The sequence below is a fragment of the Engystomops pustulosus genome, chromosome 10, assembly GCF_040894005.1.
Source record: "Engystomops pustulosus chromosome 10, aEngPut4.maternal, whole genome shotgun sequence".
NCBI classification, from domain to species: Eukaryota; Metazoa; Chordata; class Amphibia; order Anura; family Leptodactylidae; genus Engystomops; species Engystomops pustulosus.
In genome coordinates this window covers 52,346,074-52,362,929 of record NC_092420.1, presented here as the reverse complement: position 1 = coordinate 52,362,929, position 16,856 = coordinate 52,346,074, and the positions used below count along the sequence as shown (strand labels likewise).

General features: G+C 42.8%; 1 protein-coding gene across 3 annotated transcripts in view; it reads right to left on the bottom strand.

Moving 5' to 3' along the window:
* The window catches only part of LOC140105137 (complement factor H-related protein 5-like), a 307,689-nt gene that overhangs the window by 248,881 nt on the left and 41,952 nt on the right, over nucleotides 1–16,856 (bottom strand). For 2 of the 3 annotated variants that reach the window (XM_072129066.1, XM_072129064.1), the window contains exon 2: nucleotides 8,647–8,820. The exons of the other annotated variant lie outside the window; for it this stretch is intronic. In XM_072129066.1, coding sequence (XP_071985167.1) covers nucleotides 8,647–8,820 — 174 coding nt within the window. The remainder of the gene's footprint in view (nucleotides 1–8,646; nucleotides 8,821–16,856) is intronic. 3 annotated transcript variants of the gene reach the window in all.

Below are 16,856 nucleotides of genomic sequence, written 5' to 3'. Positions count from 1 at the left end.
ATGTTACAATACCCTTAGTGTTAGCTCCTGCTGTATATTCATTTTATTTTTAAAATCAAAACAAACCAACAAAAACAATCCCCCCACCCCAATCCCTTCTCAGATGAGCATCAATGTCTGCGGCATCCAGTCTTGTACCAGAGCCAATGAAGCTAATCCTAGATGGTCCAGCCAAGGGCCCCAGATAGAATCAAAATTCTGGGTAGCGTTACGTTTTTGGTAGACAAACTGCTCTAAATCTCTAGATTGGATGGCCTTGTTTTTGAATTGTAATATAGTAGAAGGAAGAGCGTCTTTCCAGTGAAAAGCAATCAATTTACAGGCAGTGTACATCAGTCGTAGAATTGCCAAATTATTTTCGTCCGGCGCCCACAGTTCAGAAACATATCCAAGAATACATATAATCCCTGAGCAGGGTTGTATATTCTACATGGTTTCATATAAACTGTACTGTATAGACACACACACAGTGAACACTATATTAAATTGCACAAAAAAACCCTAAAAATTTATATATTTATAGAGAAAACATCATGAATCTTGCTAGATTGGTTGTAGAATTCTGCTAGCACAATAATCATTTTCCTTGTGTGTTTCTCATGTGGCACATACATAACAAATCGGAAAGTAACATTTAACGATACAGTTTGTTTAACATTGTTTTCCTTCAACCTAATCTCTTAAGATCCAAATATTGTCAAATCTTTTATTCATGAAAGTGCAACTGTGTGACCATATATCCCATTGGATCTGCAAGATACAAATTTTATCTGTTTTCGAGGACAATTGCATTTTCGTATACACAGTTCGTGTTGATTTGTGTTATGGCTTCTTGTAGAGTAGGAGATTTCACTTTTTTGCAATGTCTTGTAATGAGCAATTTAACTGTCATTAAGACATGTATGAGTTTTTTGGGGGAACCCATGCACTCCATCAGAAGAAATGATGTTTCTGGAGAAAGGGAATGTTCCCTATCCCTAAATCTTTTAATACATCAAAGGCTGCTTGCCAAAGAGAGCGAATCTTTGGGCACACCCAAACAGTATGAAGTAATGTTCCCTTTTGTTCACATAACCTCCAGCATCCTGGTGGGGTAGTTGGAAATCATTTATGTAGTCTGGTAGGGGTGTAGTACCAACGCATGTGTGTTTCAACAATAGCTTCTTGGTGTGTGGTGCATCTGGAGGTTAAATGGGCTAACGATATAACCTTACTCCATTGGTCTTTTGTGAAGTTGATACACAGATCTTTTTCCCAGGCCGTCATGTGCCTAAGTTTGCTAAATATTGCTTTATTTCCCAACTGGGAATAGTAGAAAGTTATTTTTTCCAGTTCCTCCTCTTCAGGTAATCTAGAACCTGTTTATTAAGTTGAGGGATATGATCAAGAAGTTTAGTTGTATAGTTGCGTATACTGAGACAGTTGAATATCTCTCTCTGGGGCAATTGGAAACTACTTTGCAGGGTTGAGAACGGTAGTAATTTATTTTCTTCTACTATCTCAGAAATTTTAGATATCCCCTGGAGCTTCCATTGTTTAAATTGGGTATGTTGTATTTAAGAAATACTACAGGAAATAGGTTCAATGGTATATTCGTTTCCAGGCATTATCAGTAGCTTGGAACATAAATAATTAGGAAGGCTTTATGTTACCTCCTATTAGGATATTTAATATTCTTAGCTGGTGGGGATATTTTTGTGTGTACTCTTCCTCTAACATACACCATTTTTTGTCTACTGCTCCACCCGACCAGTAATTAGCTTGGTCAAGTACTTCAGCTCTGTGATAATGTATTACCGTATATACTCGAGTATAAGCCGACCTGAGTATAAGCCGAGACCCCTAATTTTGACACAAAAAACTGGAAAAACATATTGACTTGTGTATAAGCCAAGGGTGGGAAATGCATTGGTCACAGCCCCCCCCCCCCCAGTATATAGCCTGCCAGTCCCCTGTACTATATAGCCAGCCTGTCGGTGCCGCGATGGATGCCGGGGAGCATCAGAAGACGAGTTCACTTTTTTTTTTCCTTGACTCGAGTATAAGCCGAGTTAGGGTTTTTCAGCACATTTTTTGTGCTGAAAAACTAGGCTTATACTCGAGTATATATGGTAATTCTGGGACCCCCAACCCCTAGCTTTTTGGGTTTAGTTAGAGTTTTAAAGGCAACTCTGGGTTTATGGCTTTTGCCATATGAAAGATCTAATTGTTCAGTAGTGGAATGGGAATGGTCCTGAAGAGGTATAACATTTTTGAAACATCATTTTATGTGCCACTACCCTGACACACCATGAAAAAAAGATACTTAGAGAAGTCAGACAGCTCTTTTCCTATTTTTTTGTGGTCATGTTACCAGTCTAGAGGATATTTTTCCTTCAGTCTACGGAGTGTAGATGCGTCTCTGTTAATTGGCAAGGCTTATGATTTGGTTTGTTTCACATTGTGAAATGAGATCTTACCATATTCCAGGAGTACATCAAAAATATGTTGGAGGGAGCATTCTGGACGGGTGATGTTAAGATTATACAATTCGCAAAGAGTAATATTCTATGGTCTTGTGAACCTACTTTAATTCCTGAAATTTTCTGATGACCTCCTTATTAGCTATGCTAGTGGTTAGAAAGCACAAAAATGATGGGGGACAGCGGACACCCCTGACGTGTTCCGTTCAACAGGGTGAACTTTTGGGAAAGGGTGTTGTTAACAAACACTGTAGCTGATGGGTTCGAGTATAATGCCTTCATGGTCATAAATACATGGCCTTCTATGCCAAATTTGTTCAAAAATACAGTCCCAGTTAACCCTGTCGAACGCTTTTTCAGCATCAATAGTGAGGAAGATTGCCGATGTGTTATCTATTTCGCAGGCCTGTATTAGGTTTATTATTTTATGTGTGTTATCAGATGCTTGTCTACCAGGTGTAAACCCTACTTGGTCTGTGGCTATTAAGTTGTGGAGAACTTCCTTAAGCCTATTGGCTAAGATTTTCGCATGTTTTTTTATGTCCTCGTTTAACAACGAGATGGGCCTAAAAATGTTTAGGTCGGTTGGGGGTCTTCCCTGGCTTGGGCAAAGTGAAAATTAAATCTGAGAGAATTTCTTTTGGGAAATTTCCTTTAGTTGCTGCTTCTTCATATGCTCTACTTAGAATGGGAGCTAGTAGTTCCTTACATTTTTTGTAATAGGCACCTGGTAGGCTGCCTGGCCCTGGCGTTTTATATGATGGGAGTCTTTTAATTATTTGTAATATTTCTTTCTCTGTTATTTTGGAGTTAAGTTTGCAAAGTTTCTCTTCAGATACTTTGGAAAGTGACATTTTCTGTAAAAACTGGTGAATTTGGTTGCGGGAGGGGGTTACAATCCCTTATTTTCTCTTAAGTTATAAAGGTCTGCATAATAACTCATGAAGGTCTTGGCTATATCTCTTGGGTCTATCATTTTGTATCCTGATTTAGGGTGGTGAATATATGGGATTTTGGATTTCTGTGACTGTTGTTTAAACTTTTTAGCTAGGAGAGAGCCTGCTTTTTGATCCTGTGAATAATACCCAATTTTAAAGGGGTTTTCCCACAAAAGAAAAATCTCACATTTTTATCCCTTAGTGATGTTAACACAATAAAGTTCATTTTAACCCTTTACTTTACAATTTTACTGCTGTTTTGTTTATTGATGTTTTAGCTCTTATCTCTCCCTCGGCTGCTCAATGCAAAATCGCGGGGTGTGGGTGGGGCCTGTCTAAGCAGACACATTATGACCCATCTTGTTCTGTGGGGTGACAATGTGGTTAGATTATCTGGGTACAAGGTGTATAGGAACTTTCATCTGGCTTCTGACATTGTACTAACACACTGAAACATTGAGAGAGGGATGAGGCAGATCAGAGATGCATGAGATTGTACAGAGGCTGGTAGACCATTACATTGTTACATTGAGCTCTGCTACATCTCACAGGTATGTGCCTGCCTCCCCCTTCCCCCGGATCACTTTTCTCCTTGTAGCTTGTAGTTTGCAGCCTCTCTCTCTGCTCACTATGTGCTGACAGGAAGTAGTCCGTGGGTGTCTGCTACACCCACACGGCAGAGAAAGACAAATCTCATCTGCACAATCTCACCCAAGTTGGCTTGCCCGACCCTGAATCAGAGGTTACTCAGTCGTGTCTAAGGGGAAACTGAAATTGTGTACAGCAGGATTGATAGAGACAGGTTGGACATATATCTGTGAATGTTGCATTTTTGTTAATAACAGTGAATTACAGAATGTGTTATTTTGTTATCCTGAGTACTTGTCTTTTGGAAATACCCCTTTTAGTTTCTGAAGGGATTTAGCATACTTATCTAGAAAAAAAATGCTTAAATGTTCCTTTTCTTTCCTTAAAGGTTCCCATGTAGGTTGTGACACTGATTTTTATTCATTGCTAATTGGGCAATTTTCTGCAAAGAGGCATTTATTTCTTTATCTCTTAATTTCCTCAGATGGCTGATTAATTTTGAGAGGTGATCTTTTATGTACCCCTTATGAGTGATCCATACCGAGAATATATTGACTTCCCCATTGTCGTTGAATTGGAAGAACTCCCTCAGAGCCAATTCCATTTTTGCTTCATTTACCTTATTTGAGAATGATGTCATATCTGCTCTCCATATGTAATCGTTGTGGCCTAAATACTGATCTGATATGGAAACCGAAATGGGTGCATGATCTGACCACTGGATTTGTCCCATGGGGGATAATGTGATTTGATCTATCAAAGGTTTATCAACAAATAACCATGTCTATGCGTGCATAAATTTTGTGTATTGGTGAGAAATATGTCTTGTCCTTCTCTGAGGCATAGTGGAATCGCCAGATATCAAAGAGGTGACTAGTGTATTCACTCTATGTACTGCATGTGATACAGTGTCCAGCACCGGATGACTAATTGCATTAAAATCCCCACACAACAGTAAGTAACCACATTGTACTAGCTTCAGCAGTTTTGTGTAAAAATGGTCTATACGATTGTATAGGAAGTATTGTTAATAGTACACACGAAAATTATATAATGGCTTTGGGGGTCTATAATTGTCTTAGTAATTGAGACTGCTAATATGGACTTCAATGTAATCAATACCCCTCTTTTTTTCTTTGGGAAGGATAATAAAATTATACGCAGGAACATGGCATGAGCTATTTTAGGAGGGTTTGCTGTCCCTATGTGTCCCTTGTACATAAAGTATATCACATTTCTTTGTTAGCACCTCTCTCCACATCATACAGTGATTCATGGGACTATTTAGTCCCTTTACATTAATGGACAATAATGATATTGCCATAGAGGACCTTTTTAGATGCTAGGTATTTAGGGAGTTGGAGGTCTTTTAGGCAAGCTGTTGAATGAATTGTCTTTAGATTTATAAGTTTAAGTCGTAGTACATCATAGGGTCCCAGTGGAAACATGAGAAAAGAGACGACCTTTCTTCACCACCAGCTTCTACTAAACAGCATATGAAATTTGTAGAAACATCTTAGGTTGGGTGCCATTTTGGGTCTACATGACTTCTGCGGCTTGTTCCGTATCCTTGCTGAGATTTGTTGACGGCGATCCCCCAGAATTCCAGGACCTCATATGATTCTTCCACCGATCGGTATGATGTTATTCTGTCTTTTGACTAAAATCTTTGTGGGGAAACCCCATCTGTAGGGGATCTTGTTTTCTCTCAAGAGTGAAGTAATTAAGCTCATTTGGCGTCTGGCCTGAAGGGTTGCTGCAGAGAAATCCACATAAAGCTTCACCATCTCGTATGGAGCAGCGAGTGGATTGTGTTAATAACTGTTCCTTTACATGGCAAAAGGTGCACCACCCAAGAACATCTCAAGGAACGAATTCTGGAAGATTGCTCGGTTTGGGGATCCTGTAGGCCCTATCTATACATTGCTCATAGTCTTCTGGACGTATAAGCAGAAGTATAAGCAGAAGGAGGAACAGAAAAGGCAACACAGGGAAAAAAGGGGAGCTCATTTGGAGCCGAAACAAGCGTCGGGGCAGCAGTCCTCCCCGGACATTGGAGTCGCATACACTTTGCACTCGGTAAGGACTGGTTTACTTCACCACAATTGCGCCTTCCTCTCTTTAATTGCACATGCCATTACTATACACTTTCATCATATACCTCCACTATATGTCCGGGCACGACTTCCTTTTTTCTGTCTATCATCTATGTACCTTGAATCAATTTATGTATTTTACCATGTAATGTCATTTAATCTATATTAGTAAAGGCTGTATCAATTTTTATCTTCGTACTTTTGTAGTTCTGCCCTGCTTTTCTCCTTCTTGGAGTACAATATGTAAGCAATTCTGGAAGTAGCATTTTTGTTAACTGCTGCACATGAGATTTGAAGTGGGAGCTAGGGATGATCTCCAATATGCCTCAGATTTTGACGTTATTTTGTCTCTCTCTATCCTCCGAATCTGAGAGTTTAGCTTGAATAGCTGATATTGTGTCTCCCATGGCATTATGTGAGTCCACTAATTTTGCAAAAGAGGCCAATTTTTCCTCATTGTGGGAAACCCTGTATCCTATCTCATTCACAGATTTTTGCAATGGTTTTGCCAGGGATGTTGTATCATTGTGCAGTGATGTCCAGAGGGCCTCTAACATAGCTTTTAATGTACGTTCAGACAGTCTTGGCCTTAAAGGCTGAAAAGCTGTCAGAAGAATCATATGTATCACCTCCATCTTCTTGTTGTAGGGCGTCTCCATTTGAGTCAGATCCATGTTGGGGAATGTGAGTCTTTTGATGGTTCTACTCTGGGGGAAGATGATGTCTCTTGTTAGAGATTTTTATCTAGGGCTTAAACTGCCCATCATGTTGTAAGGTGACTTTCAAATTAACCCTTTCATGGCTGCCCCGGTACCGGGAGAGAGAACAAACCCAAGACAGACACGGTCTTCAGCTGCAGTCATATCACACTGTTCATTTAAAAATTGTCATGTATATAAAAACAGAAAAAAGCTTGCAGAGGGCATGGAAAAGGAGATAAGGTGCTTGGATGCTATAGGCTTATTTCAAATGTACTACAACTGCCCCTCTAATACATTCTACAAAAAGGTTAATAAATTGCGCTCAGTTCTCAGGGACCTTGTTCACAGATAAACTGTATTGTTTATATTATCTGAGCTACAAAATGGCTCCACATGCTCCTTGCTAACCAAAACAGATTAAAAGAAAGCACATAACAATGGTCTCCAGTAAAATGTCAAGGAGAATCTGAATGGCAAACAGAAAACACACAAAAAGACGACAATAGGCGCACGGCGCCCAACGGGAGCGGTACAGTGCCGCACACATGCGGCACCGTACCGCTCAGTACTTCGGAAAAAGATAGGACATGTCCTATGCTCCATTATAAGGTGGAGCTCTGCACCTTTGCTATAGCTATAAACAGGGAATTTCAATTTCAAGTAAAACACTGGCAGTCATCTCATAAAATAACATTTAGACGGCACCCTATTTCTTAGAATAACCAAAATAAGTGTCTCCAGCCTAAATACTTGCTGGAGAGCAAACCCTTACTGTTGGTTGGCAGGATAAAACTATTCTGGAATTCTTTAAGTCCAGCAGCAAAACTGTAAAATCAATATTAACACAAACCCTGAAATTGCATTACTGTAAATTAATTACAGCTCATCAGCATATTTTTAGGAAGAGGAGACCTTAAATACTTTAACAAATCTAGACCATGCAAAGAAGATTCAATCAGTGACGCTGCTCATAAGGTAAGAATCAGATGGTAGATGTTGTCATTGTTCTGCATGGGATGTATGGAGAGAGGTCTCGGGCTGAGCTCTCTCCATACATGGTGATTGTCAGTATGGCACCTAACAGCACTGCTGGTGGGCGCCGCCATCTTGAAAGACCGATCGGAACCCACTGTGACTTCAATGGAGAGCGTCAAATGGTAGCCATTACAGACCAGTCTCATAGAGACTTCTAGGTCTGTCATGGATACTGATCTCTAATACACATGCCAAAGGCTAATGGGGATCTGCAGTAAAATTACAATATATTGCAATACAAAATTTAAAAAACATATATAAAAAAGTTAAAAATATAAACGTTTATGACCCCTCTTTCTCTAAAACACATATAAAAATATGATAAATAGACATTATAAAAATTATTCCCAGCCATGATCATGTAACGGAAAGTGTCCAAATCGCCACTTTTTTGTCATTTTTTCATCCATAAATATTTGAATAAAGAATTGAGATAAATGTGTTTTACCAGTCTTGCTGCGGCATCAATAGACATACCCAGTTAGGGGATAGCACTCACATCCCGTTGCTGGTTGTGTAGTCCGATACATCAAGGTGGTCAGTAAACACCCTCCCTGACCTCTGTGAGATTACCTCTTGCCCTTACAAAGTCAATACCCTGTACCTTTGTACTATCCATAAAATGCACCGTGCATCCCCCTACCCTGACTCTTTTCTTTTCATAGTAGATTCTTCAAAAGGTATAGCAGTGAATGCAGACGTAATCAGTAATTTTGGAATCAGTGGAGTATAAAAGAGAAATGCAAACAATGAAAAAGGGAGTCCTGAAGGGGTTAAAACAAGATAATATGATCTCTTAATCTATATTTTCAGGTTAGATTCTTACTTAAGCATTTTGGCTCGGGGTTCCATCCTGTGTTAGTACAATCTATTCTCGTCCAATGTCTTGGCAGATAATTTGTCTCACAACTGTAATTTATATAGTCTCCATTGATTTTTGGAAACCAATACCATCTGTTTAGACGTCCATGCTTAATGTCAGGTTTTTCACATGATTTACCTGCAGAGAAAAAATATTTAAAAAAAAGCAAATTTAGTTACATTGAGAAGATGCTAGACTATGAAGCTATAAATAGCAGATCACTATTTGAGATTCCTGAAATGCATATAATATTCACATTTCACATTTATTTTTACATACACATTCTGTATTCTATAACCAGATTTTGTCAAAATGGATATAAGTCAGAGCTTGAGTCCCTCTGTGTCCTCTATAGTCCACCAATTGCCTTTGACTAGTAAATGCTGCTTGAGTCCACTCTAATCATTTTAGAATACAATTTTCTGTCTCAACTTTAACTAGAGAGTTATTAGACTAGCTATATATTAAAGGGAACCTGTCACCAGGAGACCCATTTTAGCACCCCCAGTCCCCAAAGAGCAAAGTACATACACTGCCAAATAGTTTTTGTATAAAAAATAGGTTTTACAGAAAAAGATAAGTTATATAGTACCTTTCAATTCCATGTGCTCTGTGACAAGGCAATTAGCCCAGTGGGAGTGGCTATAGAGGAGCAGCTTCACCCCCCCCCACCCTTGGGAAACAGCTCCTCCATGTGTCCTTTTCAAATATATTGAAACGCTTAGCGATGCCACCTGCACCTCTATAGCAACTCCGAGGAAACAAATGGCCCCACAGAGCACGTGGCATTGAAATGTACTATATTAGGTATCTTTTTTCTGTGAAACCTATTTTTTATACAAAAACTCCCAATACAAAAGTATTTAGTTTCTGGAAGGAAGTAATTGAGAATTTGCGTCAGTCGTTTGATTGTTATATACAATATAATCCTAAAATATGTGTCCTGGGTACAAAATTTGGTGTAAGGGGCTTAAATCAACAGATACTCTACTCCATGAAGATGGGGCCGAAGTTATGCGAGAGGCATTGTTTTGGTAGACTTAAGGTTATCAATAGAGATGGGCGAATTTGTTAAAATTTGTTTTGTCCCGATTCGCCGAATTTTTCGGAAAAATTTGATTCGACCCGAATCGAATCAAAACGAATCACGTTAAAAAACAGGCATTTCCAGGCTTCAGAGAGCCTGTAGGGTGTTGTAGAACATTGTGCCATGCTTAAATATGCATAGGGAGCGTGGTTTGGTCTTCAAACAATGCTGTGTTTTAGTAGGACACGCACATAACAGCCACGGCTCTTAGAATCGCTTCACTCTTCACTTCCATGTGCACTTACATAGGCCAACTTCCCCAAATAAGCGAAGCGGGAACGCAGCCTGACAAGGTAACGTCTGTGCCAGCTCGAAAGGACTGAGCTGAGGGCCAAGATCCCACTATAACATCAAAGAGTGCACTCTTTTTACACTGAGTGGCACAATTATATAGTGTGAAGGTGGCATCAGAAGCAGCAACAGCGGCAGAGTGGCACAATGGTAGAGTGTGTTGGTGGCATCAAAAGCAGCAGCAGCAGGAGCCCGCAGAGTGGCACAATGATATAGTGTGAAGATGGCATCAGTAGCAGCAGGAGTCCGCAGAGTGGCACAATGATATAGTGTAAAGGTGACATCTGAAGCAGCCGGAGCCTGCAGAGTGGCACAATGATATAGGGCATTGGTGGCATCAGTAGCAGCAGCAGGAGCCCGCAGAGTGGCACAATGATATAGTGTGAAGGTGGCATCAGTAGCAGCAGGAGCCTGCAGAGTGGCACAATGATATAGTGCGTTGGTGGCATCAGTAGCAGCAGCAGGAGCCCGCAGAGTGGCACAATGATATAGTGTGAAGGTGGCATCAGTAGCAGCAGGAGCCTGCAGAGTGGCACAATGATATAGTGTGAAGGTGGCATCAATAGCTGCAGGAGCCAGCAAAGTGGCACAATGATATAGTGTGTTGGTGGCATCAGAAGCTGCAGGAGCCCGCAGAGTGGCACAATGATATAGTGTGAAGGTGGCATCAGTAGCAGCAGGAGCCTGCAGAGTGGCACAATGATATAGTGTGAAGGTGGCATCAATAGCTGCAGGAGCCAGCAAAGTGGCACAATGATATAGTGTGTTGGTGGCATCAGAAGCTGCAGGAGCCCGCAGAGTGGCACAATGATATAGTGTGAAGGTGGCATCAGAAGCAGCAGCAGCAGGAGCCCGCAGAGTGGCACAATGATATAGTGTGAAAGCGGCATCAGAAGCAGCGGCAGCAGGAGCCCGCAAAGTGGCACAATAATATAGTGTGAAGGCGGCATCAGAAGCAGCAGGAGCCTGCAGATTGGCACAATGATATAGTGTGAAGGCGGCATCAGAAGCAGCAGCAGCAGGAGCCCGCAGAGTGGCACAATGATATAGTGTGAAAGTGGCATCAGAAGCAGCAGGAGCCTGCAGAGTGGCACAATGATATAGTGTGAAGGCGGCATCAGAAGCAGCAGCAGGAGTCCGCAGAGTGGCACAATGATATAGTGTGAAGGTGGCATCAGAAGAAGCAGGAGCCTGTAGAGTGGCACCATGATATAGTGTGGAGGTGGCGGACAATTCCAGTCCCTGGTAAAGATGGTAGGAGGCAGATGGTGCAACTAGCAGCAGATGTGTGGAATCAGGCGGGTGGCAGAACCCCGACTCGTTTCTCAACGTTTGGAGGAGGCGTCATGGCTGATCTAATCTGATGCATTAGGCATTGGTGAGTTGAAATCCTGGCCGATCCAAGTCTGATTCATCTTAACAAAGGTCAGTCTCTCCACATTAAGGGTGGACTCCGGGGGGTTACGATGGCCCCCGCCGCACTGAACACTCGCTCTGATGCCACAGTACTGGCCGGGCAGGACAGATTCTCTACTGCAAACTCCGCAAGTTGTGGCCACGCATCAAGTTTGGCTGCCCATTAGTCCATGGGATCCTCTACCTCAGTTGGTAAAGTGCTCTCCAAGTAGGCCACCACCTACTGGTGCAGGGTCTGCTTCATGTCCTGCTGCTGCCACTAGGCGGGTAAAGGAAATTGCTCATTAAGGAATCCAGACATAAGCGACTGTTGATGGAACTGCTACTGCTCCTACCCCCCCAGCTCCCCACAGCAGCCGTGGTAGTATTTCTCTATAGTATGCCAGTTGTTCCTTTCTCTCAGCAGCAGGAAAAAAGTCACTTATTTTGGACTGGTAGCAAGGGTCCAAGAGGGTGGAGAGTCAAAAGTCATCCCTATGCCGGATGTTGACTATTCAGCTGTCTCTAGTTAGGCAAAGCAGCATTCTGCGGGTCATCTGCGCAAGTGACTCTGAGGGACACCCGGTCTCCATATCCACAGTATACTGCCACAGTGCTTCTGGGTCATCTGCCTCGTCTTCTACCTCCTCCGGATGCTCCTGCTCCTCCTCTCCTGTCACCTGAGTAGAAAAACCACAAATTGCACCAGACTCTGCTTGTGCTTCAATGTACTCCTTCTCCTCCAGTTCAGCCCTCAGCGGACTCATGTGGCCATGAGATGTAGTCTTCACTTCTCCATTGCCCTGACCAGACAGATTTTGCAGCATGAGTTCCATTACATGAAGTAGTCGAATGACGTTATTCATCCCGCAGTCCTGGCGACTGACAAATAACGTGGCCTCTTCAAAAGGCCTGAGCAAACGGCAGGTGTCACGCATGAGCTGCCAGTGGCTGACATCAAAGTTACACAGGGGAGTACTACGATCCACTTGCATCATCAAAAAATCATTAATGGCTTTTCTCTGTTCATACAGGCGGTCTAACATATGGAGGCTGGAATTCCAACGGGTGGAAATATTGCATATCAGACTATGTTGGGGTAGGCCATTCTGGTGCTGCTACTCGAGGAGGGTGTGCTTGGCTTTGTAAGAATGGCTGAAGTGCGTGCATAGTGTCCTGGCCATTTTTAGAATGTCTTGCAGATTGGTGTAAGACTTCAGGAACTTGTTGACTACCAGATTTAACACGTGCGCCATGCAGGGCGCATGGACCATCCCTCCTCGGTGTAGGGCGGACACCATGTTCCTCCCATTGTATGTCACCATGGTTACGATTTTTAGTTGTTGCATAGAAAGCCACACATTGATTTCTTCTTGCATGAAGCGGAGCAGTTCCTCCCCTGTGTGACTTTGTTCGCCCAGGCAAACCAGGTGCAGAACTGTGTGACACCGCTGTGCCCTGCACATGTGGTATGATGGAGAAGCACTTGTGGAGGCTGAGGTTGAAGTCTCTTGTTGAAGTTGTTGGTGTGGCTGGGCAGGAAGCACATTCACCCAGTGGGCCGTAAAGGACATATGCTGGCCATGACCATAATTACAGCTCCACACGTCCGCGCTGCCATGCACGTTGGAAGAAACTGATAAGCTCAAGGACTGGCCCACCTTCTGTTGTACATATTGGTGAAGGGCTGGCACAGCCTTTTTGGAAAAAAAAATTGCGGCTTGGAACTCTCCACCTCGGTTCGGCACAAGCCATTAGTTCTCTGAAGGGTGCAGAGTCCACGGCTTGGAAAGGGAGAGACTGCAGTACCAACAACTTTGACAAGAGCACGGTCAGCTTCTGCACCTTAGGATGGCTGGACGAGTTGTCTTTTTGTAATTGCATCGCTCAACGACTGCTGGCGCCATGCGTAGCGAGGAGCAGGAGCATCTGGACCGGGAGATGATGTCAAAGACAAACAGCTCCCTTCGGCAGAGGTGCTGGAGCCTTGACTTGCTGAAACAGCATGTGTGGCACTAGGTGCTGCTGCTGTTGCTGCGCCTGCAGGATGGACCGCATCTGACACCCGTTTCTCCCAGGTTATTAAATGGTGATGCTGCATGTGTTGGCTAAGGGCCGTGGTGCCAATGTTAGCTCCCTTGCCACGCTTCACTTTCTGCCCGCAGATACGACATATCTCGGCTCGGCTCCTCTGGTGTCTTTACAAAAAACTGCCACACCACTGAGGTGGTAATTTTACCGCCAACACTCTGTACTGAGCGACTACTACCGCCGCTGCCTCGCTGAGCCCCTGTGCCACTGCTTATTTGGGCCTGCGAATTGGGATTTGTACCCCGCGGACGTTTGGCTCCCGTCCTCGCACTGCTGCCACCCTGCTGATTCATAGCCACAGTAGCGACTTGCTGCCTGCTTCGCAAACTGACACTCTCTTCGCCCGCGGATGATGAATCCCCTGCTACACCCGGCTCCCAAGTGCGATCGGCTACATCATCGTCAATTTGCGTTTCCTGGTCACTGCTACTCTCCTCACCGATGTCAGTATGCACAGCCTGCCAACTGCAGGAAGCAGTGGAAGTCTGCCCCACCTCTTCACTGCAAAGCAGCTGCTGACTGTCCTCAAACACTTCGTCCTCGCTGAATAGTGGCGCTGAGCCCAGACCACCTAGTAGCTCTCTGGCTGCGGGAAAGGAACAGTACAGAGCCTGGTTGAGGACAGGTGAGGGCCGCTGACCTACTCCTAGGCCATGCCAACTAATTGTTGTATCAGAGGAAAATACGGACTCTTGGCTGGGGTTGTCAGATGTTATATTTGAGGAATTGGATGACCTAGTCAACCATTCAACAACCTTTGGGTTGTTGATCAACACACTGCCACTAGATGACAACGGCAGTTCTGGCCTCATAGAGTAACCCCTGCTGCGACATTCCCTTACTGTGCTCCCACCTCTGCCTGCTCCACCTGCCACCTTTCTGTCTGACTTAGTGGTTTATAAACTACGTGAATTTGACACGTAAATCTAGCTGTAAACTAGAGCCCCCAAAAGGTATTTCAATGTGCGTTATACAGATACCCCACAACTGACAGTGTAATTTCAGCAAAAATCACTGTATAAACTATGTGGATTTCACACGTAAATCTGGCTGTAAACTAGAGCCCCCAAAAGGTATTGCAATGTGCGTTATACAGATACCCCACAACTGACAGCTCACTACTGCAGATACATGAAAGTCAAACAGATTTCTTCCTATTCAATTTTGTCACTAAATAGAACTGCTATTTGGGGTATACAGATCCCCTTAAAGAACAACTAGGGATTAGTCCACCAATCGCTACTGCAGATGCATGAATGTCAAACAGATTTCTTCCTATTCGATTTTGTCACTAAATAGAACTGCTATTTGGGGTATACAGATCCCCCTTAGAGAACAGCGAGGGATTGCAGCAAGAATCGCACAGCTCAATAGCAGCAGCTGGACGCTACAACATGAAGTGTGAAGTGCTGAGATAGAAAATGGCTGGCTGGGTTTTATAGGGCTGTGTGACATCACATAAGCCTGACGGTCGCTGATTGGCTTAAAGGTCTGCAGATGTCATCGGGGGTGTTCCTTTCTCCTTCCCAGAGTTCTCTGCCCCATGTAACACGTTCTCGCGCCCGTTTAGCAGAAACATGAGGGGAAAAAAAACAACTTTGTTCCCGCGAATCAGCATAAACTTCGGCTTCGGGGCGAATCGAATTTTTCCTGAAATTCTAACCGAAGTTAGAATCATTAGAATCTATTTGCCCATCTCTAGTTATCAATGATTGATAATAAGTGTGCCTTTGTTATAGGTAGTATATATTATTTCTGTTTTTTGAAATTTGTCTTAAATTGATTGTTGCATATATGAAAGGTAACTCAACTGTGAAATGTTTATGCCTTTTTTCTCTTTTGTCTAAATAAAAATGAATAATAAGTTATAAGTCACAATTCTATTGTAATGCAAATGCCTAGAAAAGGCATAAAGGCAGATTTTCACTGCATGTGTAATAAGCTTCTACAACCTGTCTTTAGTGAAAATGAGGTCCCTGGTGACAGGTTCCCTTTAATGAGGCCATTAGAGGATAAAAAAGATCATGTTTTTAAAGGGACACACACAATGGGGCAGATTTACTTACCCAGTCCGTTCGCGATCCAGCGGCGCGTTCTCTGCGGTGGATTCGGGTCCGGCCGGGATTCACTAAGGCAGTACCTCCGCCGTCCACCAGGTGGCACTACTGCGCTGAAAAGCATCTGAACGCACTCAAGTTCACCGGGCCGGACCAAGTGAAGGTAAGCGCGTCCCAAGCGACACTTTTATTGTTTTAAATGCAGCGGTTTTTCCGAATCCTTCAGGTTTTTTGCTCGGCCACGGCCCCCGATTTCCGGCGCGTGCATGCCGGCGCCGATGCGACACAATCCGATCGCGTGCGCCAAAAACCTGGGGCAATACAGGGAAAATCGGCGCAAATTGGAAATATTCGGGTAACACGTCGGGAAAACGCGAATTGGGCCCTTAGTAAATGACCCCCAATGTGTAAGTGTTCTTGGTGTAAAATAATGTATCCATGGATCATTGTAACGATCACAGAATTTTCCACAGAGCCCAGAGAAAGATCACAAATACTATAAGTGCAATTAATTAAGGCAGTGCATTCATTATTGAGTATGTCCCTTAACGACTTGGCCATTTTGCACCTTTGTGACACAGCCCTTTTTTGGAAATCTGACGTGTTACTTTTGGTCATAACTTTGGAATGCTTAAATATATCCAGTTGATTTTGAGATTGTACATTGTACTTCATTTTGGTTGAGAAATTTAAGCAATATGCTTAGTATTAATTTATGAAATAAAAGAAAATTTGGCAAATATGTTGAAAAAACTATGTTTTCCAAATTCAAAATTTTCTACTTTTTTGAAAGTTAGTCAAAAAAAAGTTGGAAACGGAAAAAGCTGAAAATGTTCTGAAAAAAAGTCACTTTTATCCCAAAACCATAAGGGATAAAAGATGAAACTACCCTCACACATGTGTAAAACTATTTCTCCACAAGTGTAGAATTGCACCACTTGTGCATAGAAAATGTTGTATGGGTACACAATAGGGCTCAGAAGGGAAAGAGGGGTGTTTGCCTTTTAGAAGCCAAATTTGACAGGAATCCTTTACATGTGTCAGGATGCATTTAAAAAACCCCAGTGGTACAAAACAGAGGGGAAACCCAACAAGTGTCACCATTTTGGAAAGTACACCCCTTGGAGAATTTAGCAAGTTGTAATATGTGTATTTTCCCCTATAGGAGTTAGATTTAATAAGTCCCTAACCAGGAATAAGGTGAACATTTTTCTACAAAGTTAATTTTTACCCCTAATTTTTTATAGCCACAG